General features: G+C 40.6%; 1 protein-coding gene across 1 annotated transcript in view; it reads left to right on the plus strand.

Moving 5' to 3' along the window:
• Positions 1 to 19,434, plus strand: part of Sh3gl2 (SH3 domain containing GRB2 like 2, endophilin A1) — a 179,308-nt gene that overhangs the window by 126,977 nt on the left and 32,897 nt on the right. The window contains exons 2-3 of the mRNA XM_031377793.1: positions 9,464 to 9,532; positions 17,554 to 17,626. Coding sequence (XP_031233653.1) covers positions 9,464 to 9,532; positions 17,554 to 17,626 — 142 coding nt within the window. The remainder of the gene's footprint in view (positions 1 to 9,463; positions 9,533 to 17,553; positions 17,627 to 19,434) is intronic.

Genomic DNA, 19,434 nt, shown 5'->3' on the forward strand with positions numbered 1-19,434 from the left:
AATAAAAAAAAAAAGAAAAAAGAAAAAAAAAAGAATACCTAGAGAGCCACTTTCAACAATATAACATCGATCATGTTTCTTCTTGCTGTAGACTTAATGTGGGAGCTCTAACCCACTGTGATCTTGCTTGGAGGGGAGGTCTCGGCTGAGAGTTGGGGTTAGATGTCATCTTGAAGTTAGAGCACAGTCCACATGAGGATGCAGTTGGAAGGCAAGGATCTCTAAGTAAGCAGGACAACTCTGAAAAAAGCCTCCGTATGCCAGTACCTTATTCTCAGTGGTCCAGGCTTCAGAGCTGCAGAAATACACTTCTATTGTTTACACCACTGAGAGTGTGATGTGTTTTTTTGACTACTTTCTCACGGCCCACAAGAGGAAGGCTTTAATTCAGACCACAAGAGCTTGAAGGGTCTGGCTCCAGCAGCTTCTCCAGCTTCTCTTTCATGTGTTGCCCCTCTTTCTCTGGTCTTCTACCAGGACAGCCTCCTTAGCAGGAGCTTCCCCGCCCCACCCCGGCCTTACTTCTCCCATGCTGTCCTCACAGCATCTCCAGTACCTGACACTTCAGTAAAGCTTCCCTAAGGAATGCATGGGAGAGATTAGACTCTAGCAAGCCATTTCTACTGCAGAGGCTGAGGTGACTGAGAAGAAAAGGCATCAGGGGAACACGTGAAAGGCGCTGAGGGCCCTGACTAGGTTAATGATCCTAAGTAGGCTAATTCCAGCTTTTACCAATGATTTCTTGGATTTCATTCCCTCGTCGTGCCTCTATTTCATTCGGTACCCTCAGGCCTGTATGTACTATGTTATGACACAGAATAATGAGATTCATTACGGCATTTTCCAACTTATATGCTGTTTCACCTTGTGTGCATTCAGGCCCTTTCCTCTCCTCCCCTTGTTGGCTCCACCTCCTTGCCCAACCTCTAGCCTCTCATTAAGGTCTTACTGTTGGAGCCTGTGACCAGCGCAGACACTGATTATAACAGCCCTGTTTTCTGTAACCACCTCTGGTCCTCAAGCTTCGCCACTGGTAGAGGGGATTTAATAGGAAAGAGAAGAAGGTGAAGAACTCAGAGGTTCTTGGTGGAGCAGTTATATCAGGGTGAGCTAAAGAGAAAAGGGAAGAGGAAGAGTCAGCCGACTAAACTCAAGTTTGTTTTTTGCACTGGACCACAGGTGCCTTGCAGTCTTTTGATACACGGCAAACTGGCTTCTTGTCCTGGCTTCTTACCTGAACTCTGAGAACCAAGTGAGCAAGGTCAAAATCAGTGCCTTTCATGACACCAAAGGAGCATTTGAATAAACTATCACTTTAAAAAAAATTCAGCTGGGCAGTGGTGGCGCATGCCTTTAATCCCAGTACTTGGGAGGCAGAGGCAGGTGGATTTCTGAGTTTGAGGCCAGCCTGGTCTACAGAGTGAGTTCCAGGACAGCCAGGGCTACACAGAGAAACCCTGTCTCGAAAAAACAAAAACAAAAAAAACAAAAAACAAACAAACAAACAAAAAACAAAACAAATATATATTCAATCTAACAAGTACTGAATCCAGGTTGTAGCTGTGCACTGGACTCTGAAAGTCTTTAGGGAGGTACAGGTGACCCAGTAACATGCCAGTGAGGTAGCATGTACACATAGGGACTTAGAGATTTGATATTGAAAGCCAGTATAGTGGAAATGTCATCAATTGATTCTTGTTGGTAACCAGGAAAAGGTTTATCAGTAAAAATCCAATATCAATCAAGATGGAAAACGAGTTAAAATTTCTACATTATCTCACATAAAGTTTGCATATGGCTTTAGCAACCCATGTAGAATCTTTACTAAAAGAAAGTTTCATTGGCCATAAGGTCAGGGAACCTGGGCTTCACAGCTAGCAAGTTCCTGACTCACTGAGTGATTTCTGTTGTAGATTTTAATTTGGTAGGTTTACTCTAACGACAATTTGTATTCATTCATTCATTCATTCATTCATTCATTCATTTGTTCATTCATTCACTCAATATTATTTGCACCAAAAATACCAATAATCTGAAAGCAGTGGACTCTTCAATGTGGAACCTGACTTTTAATTCCATCACTTGGGAGGCAAGGCAGGAGAATTATAATGGTTCAAGGCCAGTCTGATATAGCAGAGTCAAGCCAGCCAGGGATGTATTGGTGACACTTTGTCTGAAAGAAAGGAGAGGAGCAGCACCATGTCATTTTTCCTGCAGACCTACTGTGTGCTGTTTTCTTCTTCCCTATTGTAAAGCAAACTGCAGTATGGAGAACTGTTTCCTTAGAGAAACAGATCCAGGTAGATACACAGAGATGGTGATTACTCACCCAAGGGAACTCTATTTCAGTAAATTTCCCCCTGTGATTGTGGGTACTGTCTGAAATGTGGGGCAGACTGGGTCTCTGGGAGAAACTATGACAACAGTCTTGAAGAAATTTTTCTCTGCCATGGTAATTTTGATTTTGTTCTAAAAGCTTTTCATGCCATTGGATGAAATCTGCCCATATTGATAAGGATAATTTCTTTTAATGAACACCCGTGATCATCAGTTCCTAGCATCCCTTCCTGAGTGACTGGTTGAACAACTAGGTACCATAACCCTGATCAGGGACTTGCAGTTTTAGTTGTACATTGTTGGAGAATTCTGTCTTTTCCAAGCCTTCATGTTCTGGCCCTACTTTATAGATGAAGCAAAGGGTTCTGGAAAACTGGTGTTTTAAAGCTAGTTCATAAGAGAGGCCAGTATCTCTTAATAAATGGAAGCTCAGATGGAGCCCTCCCTTTCCCTATGGACAGAGTCATCCGGAGTTGTGTCCCAGGTCATTTCATTTGTTAAGAAGATCTAGAACTTCATTATCAACACTGCCTTCTCTCTCTGCGAGTACCATTTCCTTACTCAGGTGAATTTGTGATGCAGCTTTCAACAGAGCTGAAGAAACAAGCCCCATAGAACATAGTGCTGCCTTCTGTCTTATGAGACAGTTTTTTGGTAGAACTGTGATGCACATACAGTAGACAGCAAAGAAGAATAAAATTCTTCTGCAGGCAGAGTAGAAAACACTCTACATGTACGACTTTTCTCTAGAACACTGAGAACACTGCCCTCTGAAGTTGTTCTTCATCTAATGAAGAGCTCCATGGGTGAGGGGGTAAAATAAATGCTTCTTAAAATATTCCCATATTATACCCACTTGACAATTTTCTATGAGACGGAACTTAGGACTACTTGCAAACGAAGCTTTTGAAGTAATACTTATAAAGTACCTTCATTGTGAAGAGTTCACTCTACATGAAACATAAGTAAGTCACTGGCTTACTTGGAATGTGGATGTAATTAGCAGCATTGTCCATGGAGAATTTCCACTTTGGGGAAATGGGGATAGGAAGTTCATTATTCTTAACCCCAGTGAGCCATGGCAGAAAGAAAGCTTTATACTCAGTGGTTTTCAACCTATGGGTCACCACCCATTTGGAGGTTGATCAACCCTTTCACAGGGTTCAAGTAAGACCACTCAAAGACACAGATATTTACATAGCGATTCATAAGAGAAGCAAAATTACAGTTGCGAAGTAGCAGTGGACATAATTTTATGGTTGAAGGATCAGCACAACTTGAAGAACTGTATTGAAGAGTTGTAGCATTAGGAAGGTTAAGAACCTTGATAGAGGTTGATGCCTGTATTTTCTGCATAGTATTTGACAAGGAAGAAGGTTGGAGGATGCTGGAGAAAGACCAAGTACTTAGCCTCACCCAGTCTTCTTTTAAAGGTTTTAACTGTAGATATTCAAATAAAACCTATTGAATTTCTTTTCAAGTCTACTGTGTGTGTGTGTGTGTGTGTGTGTGTGTGTGTGTGTGTGTGAAAGTGTGAAAGTGTTGTTCTACTTCATGCTCAGGAACAGCCAGAATTTGCTTAACCTAGAAAATACATAACAATGCTTTTACTTACAAAAAAAAGAAAAAATTTAATGTCTAGATGGCAAAGATCAGTTGTATATTTTTTGAAATTCAGTTTTTGAAACATGGCATTTAAGTGTTCCTGTTTAAGGACTGAGAAAAGCTGGCATGAGACTCGTATTCCATAAAGGGAATCTACCCTGTCTTCCACCCATGGGAGGACCACCATCTGGATCAGTGCAGATCTGCACATAGGAAGCCCTGGTATCAGGAAAGCACTGCTCTAGGTTTCTCTTTTCTGACATGCCGACAGGAGTTGCATCCAGAGTTTCTACTTAGTGAATGTCATTAAAGGCATTTATGAGGATGAGGGGATGCACTTCCGGTCTCTCAGATGATGCTCTACAGAAAGGGAAAACAGAACAGCGGGCTCTGGGATAGCAAAGGCAGGTTCTCTGTGAAGAGTTTGTACCTTAAACAGTGTGTTTTGTTTGGTATGATTTATTTTAATTTATTTACATTTTTGTCAAAATGTAATTAGAAGATAAAAGTTCCATGTTTTGTGTGTGTAATGATTTTTTTTTTTTTGTAAAACTACGATGACCCTTAAGCAGGGATGTAGCTGTAAGATAGCTTCTCTAGGAGGTGCTAGCCCAGGGTTTGGTACACAGCCTGCCTAAAGAAGATTCATCATGTTAATAATTACTTTTGAAACTTGTAGCATTCTCTTCCACTCAAACTCTGGTTCAATTTTAAAGTAGTCTACTGCTGAGTGATGTGGGTCTCCCTCTCAGGTAAAGCTACTGAGACAGATTTGTCACACATTTGTCATTTTTGCATATGAGAGTTCACTTTGTAAGGAATGAAATTTATGTCTCTTGGATATTTTGAAGAACCATTATCTCAGTTGGCTTAAAGGAGGAAAGGAAGGTGAGAAATGATGTAATTATATTTTAATTAAAGATATAAAATAAATATAGCTTATATCCAATAAAACACATACCTATTAGGTGTTTGAATTTTCTAATTTTTTGGATGTATTCCTTATAGAGAAAAAAATATATTTAGAAGGTATCTCTAACTCAGAGGTTCAGAGCCAGTGCTAACTCATGTAAGTAATTGTCTTCCAGTAGTAATTCTCATTTAGATTTTTTTCTCTTGCCTCTGCTCATTATGTTACTGAGGTGCCCGACATTTTAAGTAAAACACATGCAGTATGATTTCTACATTTTCCACCTTACCACCTTACCATTCAGCTGGGCAAATGTCCTTCGCACTTGTGCTAGTGAAATAGATCCGGTTGCTCAATAGACGATGAGTCTCATTAGAAGTCTAAAGGCATACTGCCAGGTTGAACAGTCACTGATATTGGAGAAGACAAGTGTATAGGTGGACATTTAAAATAATATATAGGATTTTAAGAGCAGAAAAGGGAATAGGTACAATTATAAAGCAGAGGAAACTTGGCTCTTTATGATAGGCCGTGGGAGATAAAGCTAATGAAGCAAAAGCAGAAGTAAGCAGAGGAGGTAGGTCCTAAATAAGAGGTACAAGAGCATCTAGGCTGATGTGGTTTATCTTGGAGATATCTTTGGCTCTTCTGTGTTTGGTAAATGAAATGTAGTGCTAGGAGAAGATGGAGTCAGGAGGTGACAGGTGCTGGAGGCTTGAGGAGTCATTGCCACAAATCAGATCAGCATCCTTTGGGAAAGGGACAATGGTTATTTATTGAAGGTGTCTCCTGTAGCCGATTCCTCTTTACGTTGTGCTTATTTAGCAGATAGGCAATAGATTGAGACTGTACAGACTCAAACTTAAGAATTTGATGTAAGCTAGAGCTGAACGTTGTTACTGAGAAGCCGTACCTCTTGTGAGACTAGATTAGAGTGATCTGCCTTATGTGTGTCTCTCTTATGTTCACTGCAGAATTCCCATTGCTGTTCCATTTGGCAAATCTTTACCAAGTTCCCCTTAGAGAATACAATTAAAAAAAAAAAAACAGAGGGCAAAATAACTGGTCTGGACATTTTTTTTAAAATATTTTTTGGTTTAGGACACGGAGCACAAGGGACATATATAGGCAGAGAGAATTAGAAGTACACACTCCCTGTTATACTAAAGGGTGCTTTTAGACATCTTGTGCCCTTAGTGTTATAGGTTTTTAGATAAATTGTATTTATCTAAATTGTTTCAGGGTTGTATCTGGTACAAATAGAAATATTAGCTATCTTATACTGATTGTTTGAATTAATTGATTTTTCATAAATTTCTTTTTAAATAAGTGAGCAAATTTTCAAATAACTGGAATATTAACTAGTCATCAAAATAACTAAATAAATTCACTATTGTAATATCTTAGTTTCAGGATCCACTTCAGTGGAAAACGATACCACAAAATAATTAGTTACCTAATAAGGAAGACAGAAGCCTTCATTATTGGCCTCATGGACCAAAGAGCCCCATTTCCCTCACCTCGAGTCTTACTCATGACACATTACACCTTAGTAGCACTTATTGAAATGAAAGGAGATACTTGCCATACTCCTACTGAGTGAGTCAGTTGTTATTTAAGCAGCCCAATATTTACTTCTGTGCCATGATATATATGTATATGACCTGGAAAAATATCACAGGGAACAAATGGAATTATTTTGAGTACTGCTTCCCTCTCAGAAATATAACTTGATAACAAAGTTATATGGCCTCATGGAACAGTGCCTAGCCCAACTGTAACCAGAGAGACTTCATCCAGCAACTGATGGAAGCAGATGCAGAGACCCACAGCCAAACATTAGGCAGAACTCAGGGAACACCTTGGACGGGGTGGAGGAGGATTGTAGGAGCCAGAAGGGTCCAGGATACCAACAGAACAAATAAGCAGGGCACATAGGGGATCGCAGAGACTGAAGTGACAATCATGGAACCTGTGTGGGTCTCTAGCTCCTCTGCATATATGTTAAGGTTGTGTAGCTTGGTTTTCCTATGGGACTCTTAACAGTGGAAATGGGGGTGTCTCTGACTCTTTTGCCTGCATTTGAGACCCCTTTCCTTCTGGTATACTGGGTTGCCTTCTTTAGCCTTGATATAAAGGCATGCATCTAGTCTTATTGTAACCTGTTATGCATGTATTAATGCATGCATTAATCAGCCTGGGTAGCCCAATTTTTTTTCTGAAGGGAAAGAGAGGAGGAGTGGATCTGGGAGAGTGAAGAGAGGGGAACTTGGAGGAGTATAGGGAGGAGAAACTGGGGTCTGAGTGTAATGTATGAGAAAAGAAAAAATAAAAGTAAAGTTGTATATCAACCAGCCAGTTAGGTCATCATTGGTATGAAAGTGCTAGCTTCATTCACTGTGCATGATGGACCATTTCAAAGAAGCTTAAATGTAGCAGCTTTGGTAGGAAAAAAGGTAATTTTTTCCCCCTGATCTAGTCTGATTATGTTCCTTTGCCTTCTCTGCCCACTTTTGGATATGTTTTGTAAACAAAATAGCTGATGCCAATAGACCAGTGGGCTGGATTCAGTATTGGTTACTAATCACTGACATACTCCTAGTGTTTCATTTGATACCTAGAATCTGCTACTGTACTGCTTAGCAGTTGATGGATAGAGAAAGAAGTTAAGGCTGTTCTCAGTTGGACAACATATTATTGAAAGCATGGTATGATTTTTTGTGATGTAGATGAAGATCATGTAATTTTTTCAGAGATGGCCAGTATTAGATTATCACTACAGTATCAGAATTCTCTAATTTTAACACAATAGAGGCATTTCTTAGATATATCCTTTTAGTGTACATTTTGAAAATAAATGAGGACCATTGACCTCAGTTACAGGTCACATGAGGGGGTCTAACTATGATGATCCCCTGACAAAATGAGATTTTACATACAGTGAGTTTTTTCTAACATTGGAGACAACTGTGTGTAGCATGGAGATAGCAATTAATAGTTGTCCATAAAATATTTATCTATTGTTTTGGCCTTAAAGTAGATTAGAGTTTGCTTGCCAAATTTAGTGGCCAATGATATATTTTGAGCATAAGACACAGGAGGTTGGAAATATGAGCTAATTGTTGTCAGTGAGCAAAAGTGACTAAGATACAAATGTATTGATACTATTTTCATTAACATTTCTGCTTGAAGCATTGACATTAATCTATCTTTAGTTGTATTAAAGAAAATTCTGGCTTCTCAAAGTGTGGAATGAAAGTTAAATAAACTGATGTGAGAAACCAGACTGCTAGAAGAAGATATGCACTTTATTAGGGAGTAGAGTTTGCTGCATAAATTGCAGGCTCAGATGTAGGTTCTTACTACACCACCTAATTTTCATGACACCTTAGTGCACCTCATCTGTGCCATCTATCCCACCCTGTACTATGTCTGTTACTGCTGATGCATTAAACAGTGGCATCTTACATGCAGTGATGGTCATCTCTTCTCAATGTTTTCCTCTTGGCAGAAAGCAGTGAAAGGCAGAGAGAAAATAGCATAAGAAGTACACTCCAGGGCCCAACAAGAGACTGCCAGCATTTTCAGGGCCATAGTTTGATATAGCCAGGACTTGGAGCGAGGTTTCTGGAAAGCCCAGCCAAGCTCACTGAGAAAACCCACATTGCTGTCACGATGGCTGCAAGCAGAATACAGTGGGAGCCCCTGTAAATGCTCAGCCAAGGAACTTTTGAAGGAAGTTAAAAGTCATACTTCAGTTTCTGTGCTTATGGACTTTATATAGCACAGTGATATCTTAGAAGAAGATAAATATCCACCTTTACTGTTAGGGTAATTGAAAAAAATCAATATTCCTGTCTAATGAAATCTGTTTTTTCCTATGACTCTGTCATACATTTTTATTATCCTTGATTTGAATCACTATTTCTGGAAAGGATAGAATATCTGTTTTTAATTAGTGTGAAGTTTGTGCTGAAATTTGATAATTTGCATATTCTAATTGACATACTCTGTAGAGTAATGGAAAATGATTGAGTGTCAAGGAAATCCGCTCAACATAGTTTGATGTAGCTTCTTGCCTGCATGTGAGGATATAAACAGGGAGAATACAGGCAAGCCCTTTTATTTGGAATCATCTGGGCTCATTTCTTCTCTAATAGTTAAATGGATGCTTGTGATTATCTGTTCAATAGCCCATTGAGGAACAGGTTGAACAAGTAGCAATTTTCTACCTAGGAGCATTTTAGATCCATTATCAAAGAAAAATGATTATTGTATGATGCAGCTGTTCCTTAGGACTTTCAAAGGAAGATGTTATCAATTAGCTCGCTGTAAAGTGATTTATGTAAGTACAGAAAGAGCACTGGGGTTGAAATCAGAAGATGCAGGTTTGAGTTTCTGCTTCAGTAGCCGCCAGGCGCATGACCTTTGGGATGTTGCTTAGACAAACTATACCGTGCCACTATGACAATGGAGCTGCCCATCACGGTCAGGGAATGGTTCTGAGGTCATGTTAGGTGCTGTCTCTAAAAGTTTTCAAAAATTTTAACACATTTTTGTAAAGGAAAGAAACAATATCTAATGATTCCCCCTTGTTTTTATCTTCTGCAGAAAGTGAGTGAGAAGGTCGGAGGAGCGGAAGGCACTAAGCTCGATGATGACTTCAAAGAGATGGAGAGGGTGAGTCTTCACTTCTTGGCCTTCCCTTGGCGTGGAGTTGTCCCTTGTAAGGGAACTGTGGAGGAGTTCTGTACTTGAGCCTCAAAGTGTTCTGTTTCTTTGAAACGCATGGCCCCTTCCCTTTGTATTTTGAAACAGAAATGGAAGGCACCCTGTTTTCCCCATGTCCCTCCAGAGACTAGAGCTCTGTGAAGAAGCATGGGGTCTGCACTTTTCCTCGTAGGTTTTGTTATCACTCTTCTGAAACAGTGTGGTGCAGAGCTGCGGTTGAGTTTGGGTGAGGTGGAAAAGAGAGGAGAAAATGAAGAACAATGTCTCAAATCTTCTAAGAGACTAAGTCTCTCTCTGACTGCAGTAGGCTTTCCTATCAGAGACATCCTATTAGGATGCTTCCTGTCAGAGACAGGTCAGAATACTGAAGAGAGAGTGATTTGGGTTTCTAGTTGACCTGGCCTACACTTTGCATATCCATCACTTACTGTAAAAGTCTTCTTTTCAAAAAGTTTGTTGAAGTGTCTTTTCAGATGTCAGTAGAATGAGAACACTAACGCTTACTTAAGAATTTTCATTATGGACTAAAGTAAATCATTTAGCATTCGGTCTGAAATATTATAGGTTCTCAGCAAGTGAGCTGGAGTTTGTGGATTAAGTCTCTCTTTCTTTTGAGACATTAAAAGTGTTTTCTCTTTCACTTTGAAGTTGTTCTTAGCAAGTGTCTAGACTTAGGCGGATAAGTGAATGTTGAAATGCTCAGAGAATATTGTGGTTTGGCATCGAGGGACTGGTCCTGTGCTTGAAGAGAATGTTCTTAAGTCCATACCCAATACCTCACAGCTACTTTCCCTTGTTTTCTGTCTCCAGAGGGTTATAAATACTCCCTCATCTTCAACCAAAGCTGGTAAACAACTTTCATGGTGGTAGAAAGAGTAGCTTGCCCTCCCTTCTCAAGTCCATGTCTGCTGACAGACACACATCCTCTGGATAAAAGTGTCACTTTCTCCTGATGGGCCCGGGGATCTGTTAACTCGCTGCAGCCCCTGGTACTTGCTTATCCCTTCTTAGCTTCTCCTCTTTGCTCATTTTTCTTGAGAGGTCTTGCTGTGTGCTGTATGGCTAAGAACCACATCATCACAGAAGCTGAGGCCAGCAGTTAGCAACTTGATTGGGCAGCTAGCAGGATTTATTCCTGCACGTCACATGGGCCCAGAGTAAAGCTGCTAAACTGGGTATCGCACTGTAGAGACAAGACAAGCTAGCTCTTTGTGTCTTAAATGAGACTAAAAGCCGAAGGAAGCATGGAGACTGGAGCAGCTAATGAGACCTTCGGAGACTTACTTTGCTGTGAAATCCATGCCAGTCTTACAAACTAATTAAACTGAGAGGATCTTGCCAAGCATTTTACTTTAGGCAAATATCATAGATTTCCCTCCGAGTCTGAAGATGAAGTATAAAGAGTTTTGGTCCTTATTTCATCAAAAGTCTCTGGAATATTTATTTCAAACCTCAATACTCCTGTTATAAAGCAAACGTCTGCTTGAAGAACCTATGTGTGTTCCTGCATTTGGGTTTTTCTCTAAGTAAATTGAAATGTTTAGATTTCAGTACAGTGTAAAAATTGTTTTATTTGATTTTTATTGCTTATTGCATTATCTTATCTATGACTTTCCTAAAGTTCATCCTCAAATTGTGCTGAGCGTATTAGAAGGTAGGCTTTTTCTACAGTCATTGAAGAGCATGCGCTGTGGATTCAGAATCTCAAGCCATTAATATTCCCGTTAGTAAGTCAAGTACTCATAAAAAATATTTTAACTCAGTGTCCCTAAACCTACAGAAGAGTCACCATATCACCTTTTCATGGTTGATTTTCTGTTCACCAAATGTTTGAGGTGGAGAAAGCTTTATTTAATTGTACTCTCTGAGGTGCAATTAGTTAACAATAGGAAATAAATTAGAGATGTGTGGCAGACAGCACTCCTGGGAGGGAGGTGGCTGTTCCTAGAAGTTCTCTCTAATCTCAGCCTAACCTGCTCTGCCACTGAGATGCTTGAGTTTTATAGCAAGTGGATTCCAGTGATATGTCTCACATGGAAGAGAAGAGAGGAAAATTGCAGCCAGTGTGCTACCTTCTTTAAGTAGATGTGGAGTTTACCATGATATGGGGGTTCTCCTTCATGGAGCAGTAGTGAAGGAGACATGGTCAATGTCCCAAGACACTCTGTTACTGGTGTAAGCTAGATGAAGGGCTGAAGTCACAAAGAGTTTCAAAGACATCCGTCTGCTCTACCAGAACTTCCATGGAGACAAGCTTCCTTTCAGTTACATGTGTAGAGTGTATTCCCAGGCTATAGTTGGTAAATATAAAAATGGGGTAATGCCTAAGATGAATAGCAAAATTAAAATTAATGTTAGAGTAATCAGAGCTTAAATCATCCTTCATCTTCAAAATACTAATTCTTTGTCAGCCTCTATCAATGTAAGATTTCTGGTTTACAGCGGGAGTTTGGAGATGGATGTTAACTCCCCCGGAGTTGGTAGGGTTTAATTAAAACTCCCACCCATGGATCAGCCTGTGTCTCTCCGCCAGACAGGTCTTCCCAGGATGCTGCTTTCATCATGTCCCTGGGACTTGTTTGTTCAGCACTTCAAGTGTGTGTGTGCTTTAACTCCAGTAATATTAAAATTAAAAAGTTGAAAAGACATTGGTGTTTTATATGGCTTTTTAACTTCTTTCAGATAACCACAGTGAATTATTTCATATCCAAGTGATCATTTCATTCATGCCATTATTATTGATTGCCAAACCCTCAGACTATCCATACAGCATATAAGGTGTTCTACCTCTGACATCTGACACCTGACAGTATGAAATAATGTTCATGCTCCCATTGCTGTATGAAAAATTGCATAGTTTTCATGTTCTGTAGTTCAGAATATACTGATTCATTTTCTACAGGGAAAATGGTATTGTTTAGAAGTATATGAAAAAATAATCCCATTATGTCAATTCATCAATTCACTGCCTTTTAGAGTTCTGGTATCTGATACCTCAAGACTGAAATTAGCAACTTCATTGATAGATTAAGAATGACATGTTCAGTAAAACTCACACCTTGTTAGCTCAGGAATCACCACAGGCTTTTGGTAAATCTTTTATACTTTTGGGCCCTGGCATCTGTGCCCTCTGCTACTGCTCTTTAGGGCTGTTGAAGCATACAAAGAATCCATTGGCAATGCCTATGTCAGTGAGAATGGCTACATTAAGAGAAACAAAACAAAACTCAGAGCATTGAAATTAGAACATTTTATGTCTATTATGAGCATTAAATAGAAATCTTCTTTTTTAACCCTTTAAGATGTGCAGGTATGTTTAGGGTATATTTCCAAATTTATACACAGTAAAGAGGTGCTTAAGTATATTAGCAAAATTAAAATGGATTCATCAGCAGCCAGAGCCTAAGTCCATCCTCATTTCTCAAAAGGCATGGTATCAGTTAGCCTTCGTAAATACATATGATATCCACTGTAATGCAAGGCATTTTGGAGACAGGCTGTTAACTCTCAGGTGACACAGAAGGTGGTCTTTGAAGCTCATTCTCCCCTGTGGCTTACTGCCATAGGTTTGACCATTGGCCATAGTTTGGGAACAGCATGCACGCAAAACTCAAGGGACAAGCTCCAGTGTCTGGCCTCACCTTCCACATTGTTTGAGACATGGTCTCTTATTTACACCTGTGTGTGCCAGGATAGCTAGGCTGTGAACTTAGAGTCTCCTGCCTTGCTTTCCTTTTCATTCATTCATTCACTCATTCATTCATTCCTTCATTTTACATCTGAATTGCAGCCCCCCTCTTCTCCCAGTCCCACCTTCACAGACTTCTCCCCCTACTATTTCCTTCCCTTCTGCTCAGAGAAGGGGAAGCCATTCTTGGGTATCAACTCTCACTAGCACAACAAGTTGCAGCAATACTAAGCCCATCTTCTCCCACTGAGACAGACAAGGCATCCCAGCTAGGGGAAGTGTATCCAGAGGCAGGCAACAGAGACAGAGACAGACCCCACTCCAGTTGTTAGGGGACCTTCATGGAGACCAAGCTGCACATCGGCTACAAATGTCTAGGGGGGATAGGTTCAGTCCCAGTATGCTTTTTGGTTGGTGGCTCAGTCTCTCTGATCCTCCATGGGCCCAGGTTAGTTATAGAGTTTCCTGTCTTAACCTCCTATCTGCCAGTAGGGCACATTGGGATCAAGATTCTTGTGCTCATGTACCTGACTTATTCCGTGGGTGGGTTGTGGAGATAGAAGAGCAGGCCTTCAAGCTTATGTGACAAACTCTTTAGCCACTGAGCTATCTCCCCATCCCAAGAGAGCCATTTATTTGTTCTTTCTCTGGACTCACAGTTATAGATTTCAAGTCCTGTTAATGGAAAAAGAGTCTGAAGTATTGAGAGTTGTTAAAAACCTTGGCATTAAGAAGATGGAAGTCAACAGACCAGAGTCTGTGTAGAATATGTGCCCATATTTTTGCCTCTTTAAAAAAAGTGATATTGTACACCATGGATTTAGAGTCCCTAAATATGTGCCTGCATTGTATAAATTCACAGTTCATTTTCTTTCATCAGCCTTCCCTATTAACCCTGTGCTAGAAGGTTATATTATCGTCCAATGAAATAGATCAATGGAGCTTGTCTTGTACCGATAACAGAAGTATTGGAGACTTTTATATCAGTGACCTCATAGTATGGAAAGTCTATGTGTTCTCAACTTAGTAGGAGACTTTGGTCATAACCAAGGGGAACAAGTGATATCTTTTTTGTCCCCAATCCATTCTAATGTTGAATTCGACTCTGGGGACCAAACATAGTATTCTTTTTTAAAATTTATTTTTATATTAGATATTTTCTTTATTTACATTTCAAATGATATCGCCTTTCTAGGTTTCCCCTCTGAAAAAAAAAAAAAAAACCCTATTCCCTCCCTCCTCCCCCTGCTCACCAACCCACCCTTTCCTGCTTCCTGGCCATGGCATTCCCCTACACTGGGGCATAGAACCTTCACAGGACCAAGGGCCTCTCCTCCCACTGATGACCAACTAGGCCATCCTCTGATACATATGCAGCTGGAGCCATGAGTTCCACCATATGTACTCTTTGGTTGGTAGTTTAGTCCCTGGGAGCTCTGAGGGTACTAGTTAGTTCATATTGTTGTTCGTCCTAAGGGACTGCAAACCCTTCAGCTCCTTGGGTCCTTTCTCTAACTCCTTCATTGGGGACCCTGTGCTCAGTCCAATGGATATCTGTGAGCCTCTATTTCTGTATCAGTCGGGCACTGTCAGAGCATCTCAGGAGACAGCAATATCAGGTTCCTGTCAGCTAGCACTTGCTGGCATCCACAATAGTGTCTGGGTTTGATGATTGAATATGGGAAGGAATCCCAGGTAGGACAGTCTCTGGATTGTCCTTCCTTCAGGCTCTTCTCCATACTTCGTCTCTGCAACTCCTTCCATGGGTATTTTGTTCCCCCTTCTAAAAAGGATCAAAGTGTCTACACTTTGGTCTTCCTTCTACTTGAGTTTCTTGTGATTTGTGGATTGTAACTTGGGTATTCCAAGCTTCTGGGGTAATATCCACTTATCAGTGAGTACATACCATGTGTGTTCTTTTGTGACTGGGTTACCTCACTCTGGATGATATCCTCCAGATCCATCCATTTCCCTAAGAACTTCACAAATTCATTGTTTTTAATCGCTGAGTAGTACTCCATTGTGTAAATGCGCCACATTTTCTGTATCTGGGTAGTTCATCTGTTGAGGGACATCTGGACTGTTTCCAGTTTCTGGCTATTATAAATATAGGTTGCTATGAACATATTGGAGCACATGTCCTTATTACTCAAACATAATATTCTTAATATTGTCATCTCTAAAGTCTCTGGAGATTTGAGATTTCTGGCTGGATCCCCATGAACTGCTTCCCATGTCTTTCTTGCTGACTCATCTATGGACAGTGCACAGTAGGCCCTGTTGCTGCTGCAGCTTCTGTTGAGAAGTTAGAACAGTTGAGGCTAAGTGGCCCAGCAAGTCAGCATGGTAGTGCCACTTCTGTGGAGTCAGGTTCAGATACTTACTGTAGATAAAATTCTCGTACGTGTTGAGGACTTTCATAACTAAGTTGAGGATGGGGTGGCAGTTCTTTGTTCCTCACCCTGCTGGGAGGCTGCTCTTGGATCCCTAAGCCAATTTGGGAATGGTGCACAGTGTCTTCTGGCTCTGATGTCCTATCTTCTGGACTTGGGTATAAATATTTCTTCCTGTCTTCTTGTAGGGACCTCTCCCTTTCACGGAAAACAGAACAGTCTGGAGCAAGCTTGTGAATCTTGCTGTATCTGTTTTCTCCTTCATGTAAAGATCCTTAAATCTCTTTGTTGAGAAAGAGATGGGGAAATTTGGAAATGAATCAGCCTCCTAGCAGCAGATGACACCACAGTTGCAAATGGCCCCTGGGTAGTTCAAGCCTCAAGTCTTCTGATGCTTCCTTTCTTAGAAACCTTGACGTTTGGGTTGCATTTCTTCCTGTCATGGCCAGAGAGGACACCTAGACACATTTGGCATCTAATTACTCAATCCCCATCTGTCTTAGAGTCAATAGGAGATGTGTGTTTGTCCTCTCAAGTTCTCGGCACTTTCAGCATGTTTATTCTGTATACAACCTTGAACTTGTCCCACCAGTATCAAGCGAGCTTTCTATGACTTGAGTTCATAAGGTTGCCTGGCATTTTGATAATACTGACAGGACCTCATTTTGCAGTCTACCAGCCTGAGAGCTGCCACTCCTTTACCACTAATTATCCAAGCCTCAAGTATCTTAAAATATTGAGTCGGTTAAAAGGATAGTGGTACAGGATTCACAAGCAGGCTAATGCATCCTAAAGAGGACACTTGTAAGAGTTATTTTATACCACTACAGGGTCACAAGCATAATCATGTGGTTTTGCTTACCATTGCAATCACAACTGCACCCTTGTATTATGATTTTGGTGGATAAGAAGTTACTAAATATTGAAAAGCCAAACCAGATAAGATATTTCAGTAAATAGAGAAGAGGTGTAGGTTTACCCTGTACAAAGCAGTTAGTTTTGATATTGGTTAGGAACCCATAAAAAGCAAAGAAACAAAAATATTATCAATGGCTGGAGAACTGATTTCTTACTCCTAGTCACTCAGCTGTGTTGGATGAGCCAATGTCCTGCATAGTCTGATAAGAAACGAGTTTCATTGAGAAAAGTAAGTGGCTCTAGCTCATGCTCCTTCCCTGACCTGGCTGTGTGGAGAGAGTAGGGTGGATTGCAGTAGGAAATGCTGAACTTTCACAATGATCGGATTTTAGTGTTAGAATCTGGTATTTATTATTAGGGCTTTTATTCCCTGAAGATGTCAGAAGAACATAACTAGTATAAGCAGAATTGAAGAAGACATGGTCTTTTAAATGTATCACTGTTGTTACTGTTTTTGTTTTATGTATTATCATCCCAACCATGAGCATGACACATTTGTTGCTGTGTATACACCACAGCATGAATGTAGAGGTCAGAGGACAGCTGTGTGGACTTTAGTTGTCTCCTTCCACCTTTATGTGGATTCCAGGAATTCAACTGAGGTTTTCAGGTTGGCGGATAACCTTTATCTGTTTACCTGGTTATCCCTGAATTACTCTTTGTGGAGGAGAAACCTGTCACTGAGTTTGGTCCATTCATAGCATCAAGTAAAAGCTTGAGGGCAAAAGTGTTATATAGTGTGTATTGATTTTGCTGAAAGGTAATGAAGTATACTTTGAAGCAGAGTTTGGGAAATTACCAGTTTCCTTTGGATGAATAGGCTTTTCAACAGACAGTGCTAAAACCCAAGGTCATCTTTCTAGCTGCTCTTCAAGTGTCTCATCTGCTCCTGTAAGACTTGTTACTGCAAGAAAAGTCCAAGGCTGTAAAGTAATGCTGTGTCACTTACCACATTTATTTTTTCATTGCAGAAAGTGGACGTCACCAGCAGGGCTGTGATGGAGATAATGACAAAAACAATTGAATACCTCCAACCCAATCCAGGTAAGGGTTGGCCTGTACAGTTGGAGTTCCTCTCGGGCTCGCCTCTCACTGATTGACAGCTTGGATTTGGTAGGTTTCTCTTTCCTTGTGAGGGAGGGGCTATTTTAAAGTTCACATTGAAATGCTGTACAATTCGTGGCATTTTCTCCAACTGTGGGTTATTTAACCATGACTGTGTAAGGCTTGGGTGCCGCATCATGCCATGATAGCTACAAGTTCTTTTCAGCTGATCTTTAATTTTCAAGAAATAGTAAGAAAGAATATTAAGATGGTTTTGAAATGAGTTGTGATATTTCCAAAAGACAAGTAATAGAGGAAGGCAAGTTTTTCTGTGAAATGGAGATGGTTTGTGTGCATAGGGCAAAGACGACTGCCCCTCCTTACACTTCTCCAGGCACAACACAGGCCAGCATTTTTTCCTGCAAACTTCTTGCACTAGATCTGAGATAGGAATTGTTGTAGATATAATGGGGAGCTCATGGAAGAGAGAACCAGATATGGCCGCTGCTATCTCTGTTAACCATTGAGGGAACAGATCAGAGCATTCTCCACCATAGGCCTTGTCACATTGTATGGGCTTCAGTTCCAGACCACAGCTACAACTTGAAGCAAGGCTGAATGTGCTACTTGGTGAAATATGAGTGCTTGGAAAGCTGGTGGCCCTTGAGTCTATAGATTTTCTGGGAACTTCATTTAAGCTGCAAAGTCTCTGGGAGTCCTTGAGATACAGGCAACTATTTCAGTCCCAGTGGGTTCGGATGCAGGGCCTGAGTGACAAAGAGGAGAGAAAGAGAAAGGGGGGAGGGAGGAGAAGCGAGGGAGACAGAGAGACAGAGAGAGAGAGAGAGAGAGAGAGAGAGAGAGAGAGACAGAGACAGAGACAGAGACAGAGACAGAGACAGAGAGAGACACAGAGAGAGACATAGAGAGACAGAGAGACAGAGAGAGACAGAGAGAGAGAGACAGAGAGAGAGAGAGAGAGAGCCAGAGAGAGAGTCAGAGAGCCAGAGAGAGAGTCAGAGAGACACAGAGAGAGACATAGAGAGAGAGACAGAGAGACAGAGAGAGAGACAGAGAGAGAGACAGAGAGACACAGAGAGAGACAGAGAGAGAAGTGGTGGCAAGGCTGAGACTGAGGCTCATAGGCTCTCTCCTGACTCCTGCTGCCAACAGACTCTTTCAATCTTTACTTACCATGACAGCTCAGTTGCTATTTCAAAGCTGAATCAGTGATATGGAAATTATATTCTTTTTTTCTGAGTCATAGTAGAAATTATATTAGTCAAACTGGAAATTAAATTCTATTTTTCTTAAGTCATATTAGAGATGAGATAATATGAAAAGGGTAAATACAGAAGAAATTATGATAGAATACAAAAGTGAGTTTAATTGATGGTAGACTGGTACGTTTTCATGCTGATTTATGTCACCTAATGAATAACAGGAAACTAAGTTTCCTACTGTTTCCTTCCTTCTTCCTAGTGCTTACATTCCACAGAGTTACAAAGATCTCACAGGTAGACATGCATTCAAACAACTGTTACAGGACAAGCCTTGAAACAAGAACAACTCACGTCATTCTACTTTGCCACGGACATAGTTTTATAGAAGGGAGAAATGATCCTATTGTCTTTGCAAAGGCCTTTAAAGTACCCCGTTTCTTCCTATTCATGCTTGAATTGTACTGGTAACTAACTCCTGTGGGGCCTACTGTCAGCAATGAGAGGAGAAGTGTGGCATTTGTTAGGTCCTACTGCAGCTTCAACACAGTATCAGTAACACACCGTCTCATCTTGAAACATAGCTAA

The sequence above is a fragment of the Mastomys coucha genome, unplaced genomic scaffold (genome assembly GCF_008632895.1).
Source record: "Mastomys coucha isolate ucsf_1 unplaced genomic scaffold, UCSF_Mcou_1 pScaffold18, whole genome shotgun sequence".
NCBI classification, from domain to species: Eukaryota; Metazoa; Chordata; class Mammalia; order Rodentia; family Muridae; genus Mastomys; species Mastomys coucha.